At 35.9% G+C, this 15,035-nt stretch overlaps 2 protein-coding genes across 5 annotated transcripts; one reads left to right on the forward strand and one right to left on the reverse strand.

Annotated features, from left to right (window-relative positions):
• Positions 1-262: 262 nt before the first annotated feature.
• On the reverse strand, positions 263-3,192 carry slbp2 (stem-loop binding protein 2). 4 transcript variants are annotated; one of them, XM_016240384.1, is made up of 9 exons: positions 3,092-3,192; positions 2,882-3,004; positions 2,711-2,779; positions 2,498-2,581; positions 2,126-2,272; positions 1,928-2,000; positions 1,161-1,255; positions 939-1,092; positions 263-695 (listed from the first exon to the last, which is right to left on the reverse strand). In XM_016240384.1, exons 1-9 carry the CDS (start codon positions 3,163-3,165, stop codon positions 519-521), a joined length of 996 nt encoding a protein of 331 aa, XP_016095870.1. In that variant the 5' UTR covers positions 3,166-3,192; the 3' UTR covers positions 263-518. The 4 variants fall into 4 exon arrangements, with proteins under 4 accessions (XP_016095870.1, XP_016095869.1, XP_016095871.1 ...); XM_016240383.1 differs by having other exon boundaries at positions 2,498-2,596; XM_016240385.1 differs by lacking the exon at positions 2,498-2,581.
• Positions 3,193-3,329: 137 nt separating this feature from the next.
• On the forward strand, positions 3,330-12,290 carry zmat2 (zinc finger, matrin-type 2). Its single transcript, XM_016240388.1, has 7 exons — positions 3,330-3,525; positions 3,719-3,823; positions 4,266-4,356; positions 4,603-4,726; positions 5,185-5,258; positions 6,552-6,697; positions 11,567-12,290. Exons 2-7 carry the CDS (start codon positions 3,806-3,808, stop codon positions 11,708-11,710), a joined length of 597 nt encoding a protein of 198 aa, XP_016095874.1. The 5' UTR covers positions 3,330-3,525; positions 3,719-3,805; the 3' UTR covers positions 11,711-12,290.
• The last annotated feature ends 2,745 nt before the right edge of the window (positions 12,291-15,035 follow it).

Here is a 15,035-nt window from a genome sequence, read left to right on the forward strand (position 1 = left end):
TATGATAGTTAAAAAATAACAGACTGTATGACAAGCCAATCAGGAACAGCCGACCCCGGGCTATAGCTAACGCGGTGCAGTAAACAGGCCTATTAAAGAAATAAAGATTTCAAATCTTTCTGTCACATACAGCACGTTCCGTTCGCCAGTCTGCAAAAGCAAATTACTGCATCCCTGCCTTGTGCTGCAGATTTGTCTACACACGTTTATGAAAAGCAATTCTGCCCCACGAACCAATTTCTAGCTGTTAAGCCATAGGAGGGAAAGTGTTAAGAACAAAACCGGTGCTTTTGAAGGGAAAGAAAGAAAATCAGAAAGTGAAGAACAAAGTAGTAATAACAGGTACTTGAAAGTGTACAATATTGAAACATTCATTTGAAGAGGATGCCTTGATAACAAAATACAAAGTGCACAGCATACTAAACTAGTAGACAGTGATCCAAGTGGAATTCAAACACAGCTGGAGAACAAGATTAGCACCTGATCCGTGCAGACCATTCGCATGATTTGACGAGACACTACATAAATCTCCAGAAAGGCTCTTCATGCAGCAAAGGCACCTGGGTTTGGTTGCGGTCAGTCTCAAGGAGAAATCGCAACCATCCTAGGACGTTCTCTTGTGCCGTTAGGTGACTGCTGAAGGTGTAGCCCAATCCAGGCTGAGAGATTTGGCCCTGGTGACATGGGACTCCAACCTGGACAGAAGAACCTAGTTAGCACTGAAACCATGCACTGTACTTTACAAGATAAGGACATTGGCTTTGTTCAGAACAGCATTCTACTCATGACTGCTGCAGTGCATGGCATGCAAATTTTCTGTATGCATACAATAAATGCTTTGACTTGCTAGCAAACTTAAACATTCATCCAATTTTGTGTAGGCGTCTTCAGCAAATATACCACTTCAAACAACCATTGACTCAATATTTAGGTCTGACCTGAGTAGCATTAGAATACAGCCAAGGACCATCAGTTGACAACTCAGAAGGTTGTGACATAATGGACATGGAATCCAGTGCCATTTCCCACTTTGTGCCCTCCTTTTCACCACCGTCGCACAGCTCTGTATTCATCTTCTCAAGCAAGCTCTGCCTAAGAGGGTTTTAATTTCACAAATGAATATAACTACTGCAAAGACAAAATTGTCTTTGAAGACTTACAATTGATCAACTGGGTCTTGTCCCTCCGTGTCTCTCTGGGAAGCAGATAGCGGGTCCCATGCATGAAGCGCTCTCCGCCAGAGACGGACTTGCATGTCCCAAGATCTGCGGCTATATTTGCGGCATTTGTTTGGAGTGGAAGGGTGAATCCCAGGCACACGCAGACATCTGAACAGTTAGGAAATATAATACCCCAAAATGTTTCAATACAATCAGGAGAACATTCAACAAAAAATAAATAAAAAAAAGGAAGTTAACAGTTGTTAGCAACTTAATAACGTTCACCAATTCTCACTTTGGAACCTGCTGAACATAGTTCTGGTAGCCACACGTGTTCTTTCCATACTGAATCTGTTTTTGTCTACGCTTCAAAACGGCCTCATTAGTCTCAAATTGTGACGGGTCAGCATTGAGTGGGCACCACTGTCGCCCTGACGGTGACCTACAAAACAAGTGTTATTTAATCAGCTGGCCCAAGAAGGCCAAATAAGTACAAACATATATTTATTAATAATGAAAGTAATACACATTAAATAAAAACATAAAAATAAAATAGAAGTTCTATTTAAAAATGTAACTTAAAGACGGTGACCTACAAAACAAGAGTTATTTAATCAGCTGGCCCAAGAAGGCCAAATAAGTACAAACATATTTATTAATAATGAAAGTAATACACATTAAATAAAAACATAAAAATAAAATAGAAGTTCTATTTAAGTTCTATTAGCATTTCATACTTAATAGAATCTCATAAGACGGACTTGCATGTCCCAAGATCTGCGGCTATATTTGCGGCATTTGTTTGGAGTGGAAGGGTGAATCCCAGGCACACGCAGACATCTGAACAGTTAGGAAATATAATACCCCAAAATGTTTCAATACAATCAGGAGAACATTCAACAAAAAATAAATAAAAAAGGAAGTTAACAGTTGTTAGCAACTTAATAACGTTCACCAATTCTCACTTTGGAACCTGCTGAACATAGTTCTGGTAGCCACACGTGTTCTTTCCATACTGAATCTGTTTTTGTCTACGCTTCAAAACGGCCTCATTAGTCTCAAATTGTGACGGGTCAGCATTGAGTGGGCACCACTGTCGCCCTGACGGTGACCTACAAAACAAGTGTTATTTAATCAGCTGGCCCAAGAAGGCCATAAGTACAAACATATATTTATTAATAATGAAAGTAATACACATTAAATAAAAACATAAAAATAAAATAGAAGTTCTATTTAAAAATGTAACTTAAAAGCATTTCATACTTAATAGAATCTCATATACACACTACTGTTAATATATACTGCTTATTTTCTCTTTAATAACTGTACTAAGAGACCTCTTGATCCCATCAATGTCTTCCGTTCCAACAGCAACACTAGCTGTAGACATCTTCAGGATGCACCGCTCAAGAATGGATGACCTGATCAGACAACAACTATTTAAAGGGTTAAAAGCCTCTTTAAATGACTTAACTTCTAAAATGTCTCATACAAAACTTCTACACTAAAACATAAAATATGCAATCAAAAGACATTGAACAAGAACAGACCTGCGAGGCTTCTGAACAGCAGAAGTCTTTTCTCCATTATGCGAAGTTGACTGTGGGGTTTTAGAGCAGCTGGGAAGGGGATTCCACAGTTCACAAATCAATATCAAGCTTACAACCTATAGCAAAAAGAAAAACGCATCTTGTTGCTCCTCCATCAACAGAGATATTTACCTGACAAGACTATCATACACTGAACTGCAGCCTGGTAGAAGCCAAGGTTCTGGGCTGCATGGCAGAGAGTGTGTTTTAGTATTGAAGTCTTGGGCTGTTGGCCACAAATGAAGAGGCAGACCTCTAAAATACAAAACAAAAGACAAGCTACAGCAACACATTACTAAAGGTTATTTTAAACCAATAAAATGAATTTTAAAAACACACTACCGCGACTCAAAGGGGCTTTGAAGAAGGCTTTCTATGCGTGTTGTCATGATTTTGGCTACAGCCACACAACACATAACGTTTGACAAAGCTTTTTATCAGCGGCAGGTGTAACAGGGGCGGGGCTGTACAAATGAGACAGGTAAGGCCACTAATCATTAAAAAAAAATAAGCAGAACATTTTATAAAATTAAATAATAAAATAAGATACTATTGTGATAAAGCGTTCGTGTGAAAGGAAAGGATTGCGCTTTTATTTTGACCTGAAAATGTCTAGCTTGTGTCTGTTGTAGCTGTCAGAGTTTCTAGCGTCTCCAGTAAATATTTCTCTGTTTAGACCACTGATCTATTATTATCTATTATCTCTATTATAGATCGGTGGTTTAGACACATTCTTTGTGGTCTTGGCAACAAAAATAACGAGCAGATGTATTTGGGTAAGTTGTCACAGTGGAATATGTCATTAAACAGCCCTGTTTATTCTATTCAGCTAAATGTAAACAATAAAACAGCTATGAAAGTCAAAACTATTCGTGAAAATCGCGTTAAACGTAAAAATATGAAAGGTGTTTTGTCCAGTTAATATTGTGTTTAATTTAATTTTATTCTTTATTTTTTTTTCACGGTCAGAGAGCGGCTTTGGTTTGATCTCTTGAAATTTGAAGCAACTGCACTGGTTTACGACAGCAATACGCTTTACGGCATCACGGTAGCAAAATGGCGTCTGGCAGTGCGGTAAGAAATTTGCGTTAAGATTTATTTCGAATAGTTTCTTTGTTTAGAATTTTAGTCTATCCGTTTTCTTTGACCATTATTTATGAACGAAAGCTGTTCTTAATTTCTTCCTTTAAAAAGTGTAGACGTCGTGGTAGCCGGGGAAAAGAAAAACTGGCTGAGCGTGTGACGACAGATGGTTTTGTCTTTGTTGTCGTGTACGTTACAAAAAGAAGAAAACGGATATATTTTAACTATGAGACGTCTTGCAATCTGGTATCTTTAGTATTGTTGGCCGACAGCCTTGTTGAACTATCAATATGATCAGATATTTATCATAAAAGTTTATTAATGTTCGATATTGTGCACATGCTTTTCTATGCAGTTTCAGCAGATTTCTAAATACAGCTGATGTGATTCATTTGTTTAACATGTTTATAATAGTATCTGTTTGTTTTTGTAGTCCAAGAATGATTTTCGTCGTAAATGGGACAAAGATGAATATGAACAGCTGGCCCAGAAACGACTCACGGAGGAGAGAGAGAAAAAAGATGGTAAGCACAAACAATGTTGTGTGTCTGTGTGTCTGTCTGTGTGTATATGTGTGTGTGTGTGTGTGTGTGTGTGTGTGTATGTGTGTGTGTGTATATATATAAGCTTTAGAGAAAGAATGCATTCATTATATTTTATATGAGAATGTCACGTGTAAGGTCAAATAATCATAGTTGCTGACAAAAGTTAATCCAAGTAAATAATTTAAAGCAGTATTTCCAATGTTATCCATCTTTTTCATTCTCCAGGCAAGCCTGTGCCCCCCGTCAAGCGGGAGCTTCTCCGCCACAGGGATTATAAAGTGGATCTGGAGTCAAAACTGGGGAAGACTCTCGTCATCACAAAGACCACACCACAGGCTGAGATGGGAGGGTGGGTATCTGTTATGCAATGACTACAATGACTACAGCAGTATGAGTTTATGAACAAGAGACTGGACTGTGCGATTAATCAAAATCGTTATGAAATCACGATGTGAACATGCGTGATTTCTAAACTGCAGAAAGCACGATTTATGCAAAGATATTGTGTCCGTAACTATTGTCAATAAAGCCGCAACTGCTGCTTCAGCTGGTAGTCAACATATTTTTTTGATCAAGCTTTCCTGGTTTCCTTTTTAAATATGTTTGAGGTTAAAATTCATAAAATCAAAATGCATTTATGAGTGTAAAGTGTAAGCAAATATTATGTCAAAATGGTGATTAAAAGTCTAAATGAAATCGCGATATTGATCAAAAAATGTTGATAGTGTTTTTGTTTTTTTTGGCTGACAATTTTTCAGGGCATTGCGCTATTTCTGTGGATATAATTTTGCATTTCCTTCCTCCCAGGTACTACTGCAATGTCTGTGATTGTGTAGTAAAAGATTCCATCAATTTCTTGGATCATATCAATGGTAAAAAACGTAAGTATTGTGGCCTTTGTTCTTTTCTATTCTTTTATGTAACATATTCATGTTACATATATGTGTATGTATGTATATATATATATATATATATATATATATATATATATATATATATATATATGTATATGTATGGAACACATGTAGCGTATATTCTAAGGATGTAACGATTCACTCAACTCACGATTCGATTCACGATTTTGATTTCACGATTCGTTCACGATTATTATAATTTTTTTTAACAAAATGAGATTTAAGACCAATTATAAATTAAATGTGTCCTTTTATTATTGCTTGGACAAAATGCTGCACATTTCTTTGTGAAATTGAAATATAATACTATAATAATATACTAATATAGCACTTGCATATTACTGCTCTTTTGTTGGTTTTGATTGCTTCTATTGTCCTCATTTGTAAATCGCTTTGGCTAAAAGCATCTGCTAAATTACAAAATTTAAATATAATGTAAATGTAAATAACAAAACTAAATTGAAAAGAAAAAAAAATCAAATAAATAACACAAAATAAATCTCTTCATATAAACAAAAGGCTTTGTCTGTGCTCTTTCCTTTTAAAATGAGAGGCAACCACTGCATTTTAATCTTGATCCAAACAAAGATGCTGCATACTTGCAACATGAGCAGTTTTTAAACTAAATTAGATTGTATAGTTTCGAAATTTGAAGCACAAACAGAATGGTTTGACTTCAGTTTTGTGAAACTATAAATAAAAACATCTGCATGAAACAGCTGAGCCGAATGAGATGCAGATTCACTCTCTGCCAGCAGGTGGCGCTGAAAGCGTTTCATTGGTTTCCGCTGTAAACAAAGCAGCGCTGAACTTATGAACTTTAATATGCATTATACAGAGGCAAGATGAAAAGAAAAAATACCATCTAAACTTTTCTAAAGACCGTAAGTTCCCCTCAGACATGCATTCATATAAACTCCTACCCCTAAATGAATCGTGATTTGTTTAACATCTCAACCGATTTGAATCGTCACATATTTGAAATGATTTTCAACTGGCTCGCAGTTAATCGTTACATCCCTAGTATATTCATATTTTTACACTCTTATCTGTACAAATCCTTATATGTGATATGTTTATACTGTGTATATAAGTGCTCTTTGTATATATACTTATCTATTTTTTATTATTTTTGTTCATTTGTGTTATTCTGTATTCAGTATCTAGCAGTTGTATTTCTATAGAAAAGTCAAATATATTATAAGCACACTTGGCAAGTAGCATTTTCTAATTTAATACATTTATTTTGCCATTACACAGATCAGAGAAACCTGGGAATGTCCATGCGAGTGGAGCGCTCTTCATTGGATCAAGTTAAAAAACGTTTTGAAGTAAACAAGAAAAAACTGGAGGAAAAGCAGAAGGAGTATGATTTTGAGGAAAGAATGAAGGAGTTGCGAGAGGAGGTCAGTCTTGAAATTGAGGTTCATTTACGGACAGGTGTCATGCAAATAAGTGTTAAAGGTGCAATAGGTGATTGTCTTCAGAAAAAATTTTTGTTATGCTGGTTGAAAGTCTCTTCACATCCCGATAGCAATCATTAAGTTAAGTGGTCTAAATGTATTTGTCTGTATTTATATATACTGTGGAAGGCGTAGGACCAAGAAATGTTCGTCCAAAAAACGATCGATCCGAGCGTTTTAATATGCTTTCCTACCTGCCTGTCAACGTATGTATTATCATACCTCTGCGCTTGGGATGCGCCGATCCGATATTCATATCGGGTATTTTTACAGAGAGATTTTTTTGTAAATCTCTCTGTAAAAGAGAGATTTCTCTTTTACAGAGAAAATCTCCCGATTGTGCAAATTATTCAGTGTTACTTCTGAAGTCATACGATAGTTTAATGTGAGCTACATATGAATATTTAAGTCCTTACATTAAAGTTCACACAAACTCTTTTCTCTGCTGTGGCTGTCAGTCATTCGTTCAGCCTTTAAACCCTGGTCGTGTTCGGTTACAGCAGTCAGCTCGGTAAAGCTCTCTCCAAGATCATTCTGTGTTCCCATTATACTTGATTTGTAAATGCATGTCTATGATTTTGCAAAAAGGACTTTATCTTCTTGCCGGAGTTTAATGTTGTTTTGTTACTTGCTACCGGGTGTCTGTGAGAACAAAACACAGGCGTAGAAAAGACTATAAATTGTTTTTAACGGGCACAGTAACTGAAATTTAAAACTGTTAAAAGAAAGGCTCAATAACTGTTGCACAGATATAATACACTACACATCAATTTCTCTTCCCTTTGTGCTTTGCAGTTTTTAACATGAAACCCTTACAATGTGCGCATCCGTTGTGCAGAATGATGCGCTTGAAGCAACATGGCGTCAGGCTATGACGCCATGTTGCTTCAAGTGCATCATTCTGCACACCGGATGCTCACATTGTAAGCGCTTCGTGCTCATAGACTGTATAAAAACAGTTCGTGCTGCACTGTATTTGTTTTGTCCTATCGTATCTAACATACGTTGTTGCCTTATTAAAAAATATGCTGTACATTCAAAAGAAATGTATTTAAATTTTATAGTATATACTTAAACACATATATGAATGTTTTTAATGAATGGATTTTATAATACAAATAACAATGTGTAACATTTTACCATATTTAGTGCAACACTTTTATTTGTTCCCCACTAAATATTGTTTTTTCACTAAATGTTTGGATTTCTAAAATTATTGTGCACTGATTTTTCTAGAATAACTTTTGCTGCCGAATTATCCACTAACCTAGTTTGATACATTTTTGTCATAGATTATAAATATACATAGGCCTCTATTTTTTCATATTTATTGTTTATTTTATTTTTCTTTATAATGAAGTAGTCTGCATCTAGTAGATTGTGAAAGAATGATTATCAGTTCCACACACAGATATATAAATTCTACATTTATTTAAATGGGGGGGGGGGGACTTCACTGTATCGGCCAATACCGAACCCTAGGTATCAGAATCTGTATTTTTCGGAGGCGAAAAAGGCGGATCGGAGCATCCCTACTCTGCACACCGGGTTTGCGCGAACAGGACACGTCATCAGTGCGTTTATGCACGCTGTGCAGACAAAGCGAGAATGGCAAACAAACATCAACAATCCAATCTTCCTTCCTAGTATTGTAGTACTTTTAAAGTTTTCTCACCGGTGAATGACACATGATGTAGCCCAACGGTTAATCCAGTTCTCGCGCCAGCTAGTTAGAAGTGAGCTATGTGCATTAAGCTGTTTAATTTTGGGCTGCGTGCACAAAGTTCTTCAACATGGAAAGCAATAGAAATGTAACTAAGTAATTTCCCCAGATAATTCTTTCATATCGGGCTCTGCGCTTTGCCGGGCTGTTGGACACAGGCCAGATTGGCTATTCATTCCTACAACTTGTTAATTCGTTCCTACGACATATTAATTTGTGGCCACTGTCCATGTTTCATTAATTTTGTTCCTTAAATAACCCATGATTTAACTAAAATGAGGGAACAAATGAATAAATCTAACAAATTCTTAATTCATGGCCATGAAATCTTTCATTTCCCTTAGATGAGAAAACAGTGATAAAAAGTGAATGACAATAAAATAAACCTGCTAAATTAGACGGTTAGACGGTGAGGATTTAGGAAAAGAAACAATGCCTAAATATTACTGAATTTGTGGAAATTCGTGATCAACCGGCAAACCAGAACAAAGTGGAATATTAGGTGACTGTAGGCTATAGGCTCGAACGGCATCCAAAAGCATGGTCGCGATGTAAGATTTTCCAGCTAACCAATTATTCCTTTAATAATCAAAGCTTTTATGCCACACTTGTCATAATCAGAGCTTATAATTTGTAAATAAATAATTACTGGATTCAATACAGCAGTTAAAAGGCGCTGTGACCGACACTGACTATACGTTTTCCCGGAGCATTCAATGATGTGTGAAACAGTGATGCCATAACTACGAGCATCGTTCACAAGTTTGTGCAGGACCTAACTAGCCTAGGCACAGGTTTTCAAGCCCTGGGACAAAATGGGATGCTTATGACAAAATGTATAGCCTATGTAAGCAATAGGCCTAAATAAAACTAACAATTTGTTTTCATTAAAAAAAAAAGCGAAATATATCTGGCTTAAATAATTAAGCTAACAGATTTAAAACAGAAGTGTGGCACGGCACTCCATAAACAAGTTCACGGAAAGAAAAGGATGACAACGCACATTCTGTTTGTTTGCTTTATTTTACAAAAGCACAAATCTTCTGTTTTTATTGTGAGTGTGCAGAAATAAAAGTAAACACTTTTGCGGATTATACCGTACTCCAAAAATTTAGTTTTTTTTATGTTTGAGCTGTTCGATCGCGCCGGCACCTCACGTGCACACACCCCACATATTCTAGCAATTCAAACTTACATCGCAGATCTGTTCATTATCAAAATAACTGCGTTTGAGTAACTTTTGCACATCCTGTCATGCCGGGCAGACGCATTTTGCAGCATTAAGGTGAGCGATTGATCGATTAATTGATCGTTCATTTAAACGACGATCGATCATGGAAATTATCAAAAATTGACATCCCTACTTCGGAACATGGACTGGAATTGGGAACCGCTGATGTAGCCTATTGTAGTAATGTTGTCTCTGGTATTCTGGTCTATGAGCGTAAATGCGTTAAGGGGGCGTGGCTTTGGATGGCGATTGCAGGGAGGGTGGGACGTTCGCTTTCAGTGCTATCAGGCTAAAGTTAGCATTTTCCAAGATCTCCTACTGCACCTTTAAATAAGTGTGACATGCAAAACCAGTGCCTTTTAACTCACAATTGTGAATAAAACTATATAATTTTTGTGATGACCAGTGCATGGTTTATTTAAAATCCAAATCTTAAAGGAACACTCCACTATTTTTGAAAATAGGCTCATTTTCCAACTCCCCTAGAGTTAAACAGTTGAGTTTTACCGTTTTCGAAACCATTCAGCCGATCTCCGGGTCTGGCGGTAGCACTTTTAGCTTAGCATAGATCATTGAATCTGATTAGACCATTAGCATCTCGCTCAAAAATTACCAAAGAGTTTCTATATTTTTTTCCTATTTAAACTTGACTATTCTGTAGTTACATCATGTATTAAGACCGACGGAAAATGAAAAGTTGCGATTTTCTATGCCGATATGGCTAGGAACTATACTCTCATTCCGGTGTAATAATCAAGGAACTTTGCTGCCGTACCATGGGTGCAGCAGGCGCAATGATATTATGCAGCGCCTGAAAATAGGCTTATTGGAAGTTACCTAGCTGGGACTATTTTCAGGCGCTGCGTAATAGGGGAGTTGGAGAATGAGCCTATTTTCAAAAATAGTGGAGTGTTCCTTTTAAAGTGATAGTTCACCCAACAATTAAAATTTGCTGTTAATTTAGAGATTTGGGTGACTTTTCTTCAATAGAACAGTATAGAAAGTCACTCTGACTCGAAATGAGTCGCATATGATCCTAGGATGTTTTTGCCAACTCATTCAGCACTCCAGTTACTCCAAACCATTTGGAATCGATGATTTGCTGATATGAGCAGGCTGGTGAAAGGTTTTTATGGTTTATGTAAAAAGGTTTTATTCACTTTATATGCTTTAGACATGTAAAACATCAGTGTTTTACATCATTATTGGGTGCTTTAATAATATAATTGTGAGTATCAACAAACTGGTGAATCAGTAATTTGAACCAGTTCATTGAAATGACATGTCCGAAAGAAGCAGTTTGCAGAAAAGAATCAGACTTCCCTGTTTGCCCAAGACTCTGTATTAAAGGTAATAATGCTGTAAATAATGTTCAGTTTCTTGCACAGACCAGTCGCTTCGTTTCAATACATTAGCAACATATCGTCAGGAGCTACGGGTATTAATTTTGTCTTGCCTGTATATCTGAAATATCTTATTCAGGTAAAAAAAAAAAAACACATTTGGTATCCCTCTAGTTTTGGTAAAATAATTAACATTTTGCAGATACTCCAAAGTGTATTTAAAATTGACCATAAGTGTATATGCTTTTTTTTGTTTAACTCTTTAAGTGCTGGTAGTCTCTGACTTGTATTTATGAATCACCAAGGACCATGGTTTCAGCTAAAAATCATCTTTACTATTCTATTGAAGAAAATAATTCACCTACATTTTTGGATGTCCTGAGGTTGTGTAAATGAATAGCAAATGATCATTTTTGGGTGAACTATCCCTTGAAGAATTTTCCTTTGTTTTGGCAAGAGCATATCAATACTCAAGAGTTCATAACCTATCCTAATTTTTTCATTCTGTTGTTAAGGAGGAGAAAGCGAAAGCCTACAGAAAAGAAAAGCAAAAGGAAAAGAAAAGAAAGGCAGAAGAAGATCTCAACTTTGAAGATGATGATGAAATGGCTGCTGTGATGGGATTCTCAGGTTTTGGATCCTCCAAAAAAGGCCACTGATCACTCATTTTAAAAGTTTGCTCACCAAGGCCTTCTGTGAATAGGTATCCCTGAACTGTATGAACATTTTCAAGAACTTCATTATTGCTTTACAGGACCACACAGCTTTTTGTCGCGCATTCTGTTAAACACCTCTGATTCAACACATGTGGTGGGTAACCTGTTCTTGGCCCTTGATTATAGAACATCAGCATAACTCTGGCAATATAAATTGAGCTCCTTATTATGATGGAAGTTTTTGTTATAAAGTGTAAATAGGGCTGCATATGCATAAATGTTTTATGAGTTGTGTCTGAAGTTACCATCTTATACCTTCTAAGCAATGAAACAGAAAAGGTTCAAATTAAAACAATATAACCTCAAGACTTGATGCTTCTATTCCCCAGCGTTTCTGTGGATGTGGGGCTGACAAGGAATTGAAAACCTGTTAAAGTTATAATTATAGAGCTTTTTTATTATTATTATTATTATAAGGAGACTGATAGATTGTAATTTGTGGTTATTTTACTTTAAAACATTGACTTTTTTTTGTACATGAAACATTGAATTTTTCCTGTGTATTAAAGTACAATACTAACTATGGCCATGATAAAGAACTAAAGATTACTTTATGTGCATGTGTGTATGTATATGTAAATAGAAACTTACGATATGGATTTGTTTTTTTATGACTATGTTACAGAAGTTTTATTTACTTTACATAAGCACACATCACATATAATGACCACTTAATTCAATAATTAAGCATTTCTAACTTAACTAATTACCGATACTAAAGTAATGGAAAAGCTTTAGCTGCTATTGATTTATATAGTACATCACCACCTGGTGGTGCTATTGGCTCCCATAAATTTACTATGGCAAATGAAAATGTACATCTGGCAAAATAATCAACAAAAGGAAATTGGCATGATCTTGGATTACTTGGTTCTTCGAAGCTCATCCCGGAGGTCCGTAAACTTAAACCTGCTCGGGAACAGGCTTATTTCATGTAAACAGGATTAGATTGCGTCTTTTTAAGCAGAACTTGGGCCCGTTCTTTGTACATGGCTAACTCAGTTAGCTGGATTTGATTGTTGACGATTTGGCATGATCTTGGATCATTTGGGTCTTCGAAGCTCATCCCGGAGTTGCTGTCATAGCAACAGGTCCGTAAACTAAAACCTGCTCGGGAGCAGGCTTACTTCATGTTTTAAGCAGAATTGATACTTAAAATCTGTCCCAGCCACCGCTACTTTATTACAAGAAACCCTACTAATCCAGGGACAATAATTTAAAATGATAATAATTTAAAGATAATATAATGTTGTGTAGCCTTTAATACTATAGACGCAGCCGGTTTTATTCACAGAGATTTATTCGTCATAAAATAATCACTTCATAATTGTATTAGTGTCTTACACACATGCTATACAGATAATGTAGAGTCTTGCATTAATTTGAGTGGTGACAGATATTATGGGAGTGGCTTGGTGGAGCACAGGAGATGCAGATAACTTGATCTTGACCCTTAAGAAATGTTAATTACTGCTGTCACGTAACAAATCTGTTCAAATATAAAATTAAATGAATTGCTAATTACTACATTGAAATAAAAATGTAAAGCCTGTACAAATATCAGAAATCGTGAATATAAATAATTGGGAATCATGAAAAAAAATGAAAGTAAAATCAAAACATTTGTTTCATTTATCTATTATAACATTTATGTAGTTTTGTTTTCCTTATAAAAGTCCAGAAATTTGTCAAGTTTTTCGTCAGGTGTCTTTTTTAATGAAATAATGTCATTACGTTGCTGTCTTGCCGCCAGCCAATCGCTGCATTGCTGATCGTGGTTTAGAGTATCGATACATAGCCCCTTTTAAACCAACCCATGAACGTGCAATTATCTCAGATAGGGATGAGCGATACCCCTTATTTTGTTTTCGATACAATACCGATATTTTTCAAGGCAGTATCGTCGATATCGATACCAATTCGATACTTCTGCACTAAACTTTTAAATTATGAAATGTATAATACAAAAAAATACAACCATCAACGTATTTCAAAATGTTTACTTTTTTGTTACCTATATCATCAAATTTTTATATTAGTGCTACCAGTATTACAACATTAATATTCTAACTTATTTGTAACATTTGAACTTTTGATTTAGTGCAATATCTTGTACTGCCATTAGGGACTGCCAGTGAATGGCGGTTGCATGCAAAAAAATGCAACCTTTTTATTCTGACAGTGTATGTCATTATTATTGTTAAATAAACAAAATCACTGGTAAATAAAGCTTTTATTGAAATAAAAATGTAAAGCCTGTACAAAAATTAGAAATTGGGAATATAAATAGGCTAATTGGGAATAATGTAAAACATTTTAATAAAAAAAAAACACATTTTTATCTTTTATAACATTTATGTAGTTTTGTTTGCTTGGCTGTTTCCTTATAAAAGTCCAGAAATTTGTAATGTTTTTCGTCAGGTGTCTTTTTTTTAATTATATGATGTCATTACGTTGCTGTCTTGCCACCAGCCAATCGCTGCATTGCTGATCGTGGTTACATAGCCCCTTTTAAACCAACCCATGAACGCGCAATGATCTCAGATAACTCAATCCAGCAAGACTAATCATCAACAACAGGTGCATTCGAAGAACCGAATTAGCCAGATCCTGATTAGCGCGATGATATCATCTTAGATGTGTCATTTGATCTCGGATGTAATAAGCGACGTACGAAGAACGGGCCCCTTGTCAATTAAAAATGTCAATTCACAACATAAACATTCCAACAAAAAGACCAGCCAAAATGTTCATTTGTAAAGGGAAGCGGCTCAGCTATACACACTGACAGACACATGGTGCCAGAGGGTTCTGTCCTTTCATTAGCCTACAAATGCTATTTCCATTGTGCATAGATAAAGAGGAAATATAATGTGTCTGTTGTATCATAAATGAGGAAAAACTGAGCATCAATGATAGGTTTGTGATCTCCAGAAACAAACGCGTAGCCATTGAGAGTAATAAACAATCCTAAGCATCAGTGACAAAATGCTCAAATAATTGCATTTAAAATGAGCAATAAAGAAGAAAAAGAGGGTTTTTAGTGTGTCTAGCGTGTGTAGCCTAACGATAGTTTCCACTAAAATAAAGACCAAGTAATGTTACAACAGAATTCAGTGTGGGAGCTCCTTAAAACATTATTGACATATAAACAACTGGATGACATTACCCTGAATCAAAACCGCTGACTTTGCCCTCAAAACAGATTTTAATACACCCACTGAACCACCTTCTAGCAGCCAGGAAATGGAAATAACTGTGACAAGGC

This window comes from Sinocyclocheilus grahami, unplaced genomic scaffold, assembly GCF_001515645.1.
Source record: "Sinocyclocheilus grahami isolate Dianchi unplaced genomic scaffold, SAMN03320097.WGS_v1.1 scaffold588.1, whole genome shotgun sequence".
NCBI lineage: Eukaryota > Metazoa > Chordata > Actinopteri > Cypriniformes > Cyprinidae > Sinocyclocheilus > Sinocyclocheilus grahami.

Coding starts and splice junctions, on each gene's coding strand:
- slbp2 (XM_016240383.1), bottom strand. CDS start 3,165: ATGTGTTGTGTGGCTGTAGCCAAAATCATGACAACACGCATAGAAAGC. Junction 2,597..2,710: donor GCTGTTCAGAAGCCTCGCAG/GTCTGTTCTTGT, acceptor CCCTTTAAATAG/TTGTTGTCTGATCAGGTCAT. Junction 1,093..1,160: donor CAAGACCCAGTTGATCAATT/GTAAGTCTTCAA, acceptor AAACCCTCTTAG/GCAGAGCTTGCTTGAGAAGA.
- zmat2 (XM_016240388.1), top strand. Junction 4,357..4,602: donor GGAGAGAGAGAAAAAAGATG/GTAAGCACAAAC, acceptor TTCATTCTCCAG/GCAAGCCTGTGCCCCCCGTC. Junction 6,698..11,566: donor TGAAGGAGTTGCGAGAGGAG/GTCAGTCTTGAA, acceptor TCTGTTGTTAAG/GAGGAGAAAGCGAAAGCCTA.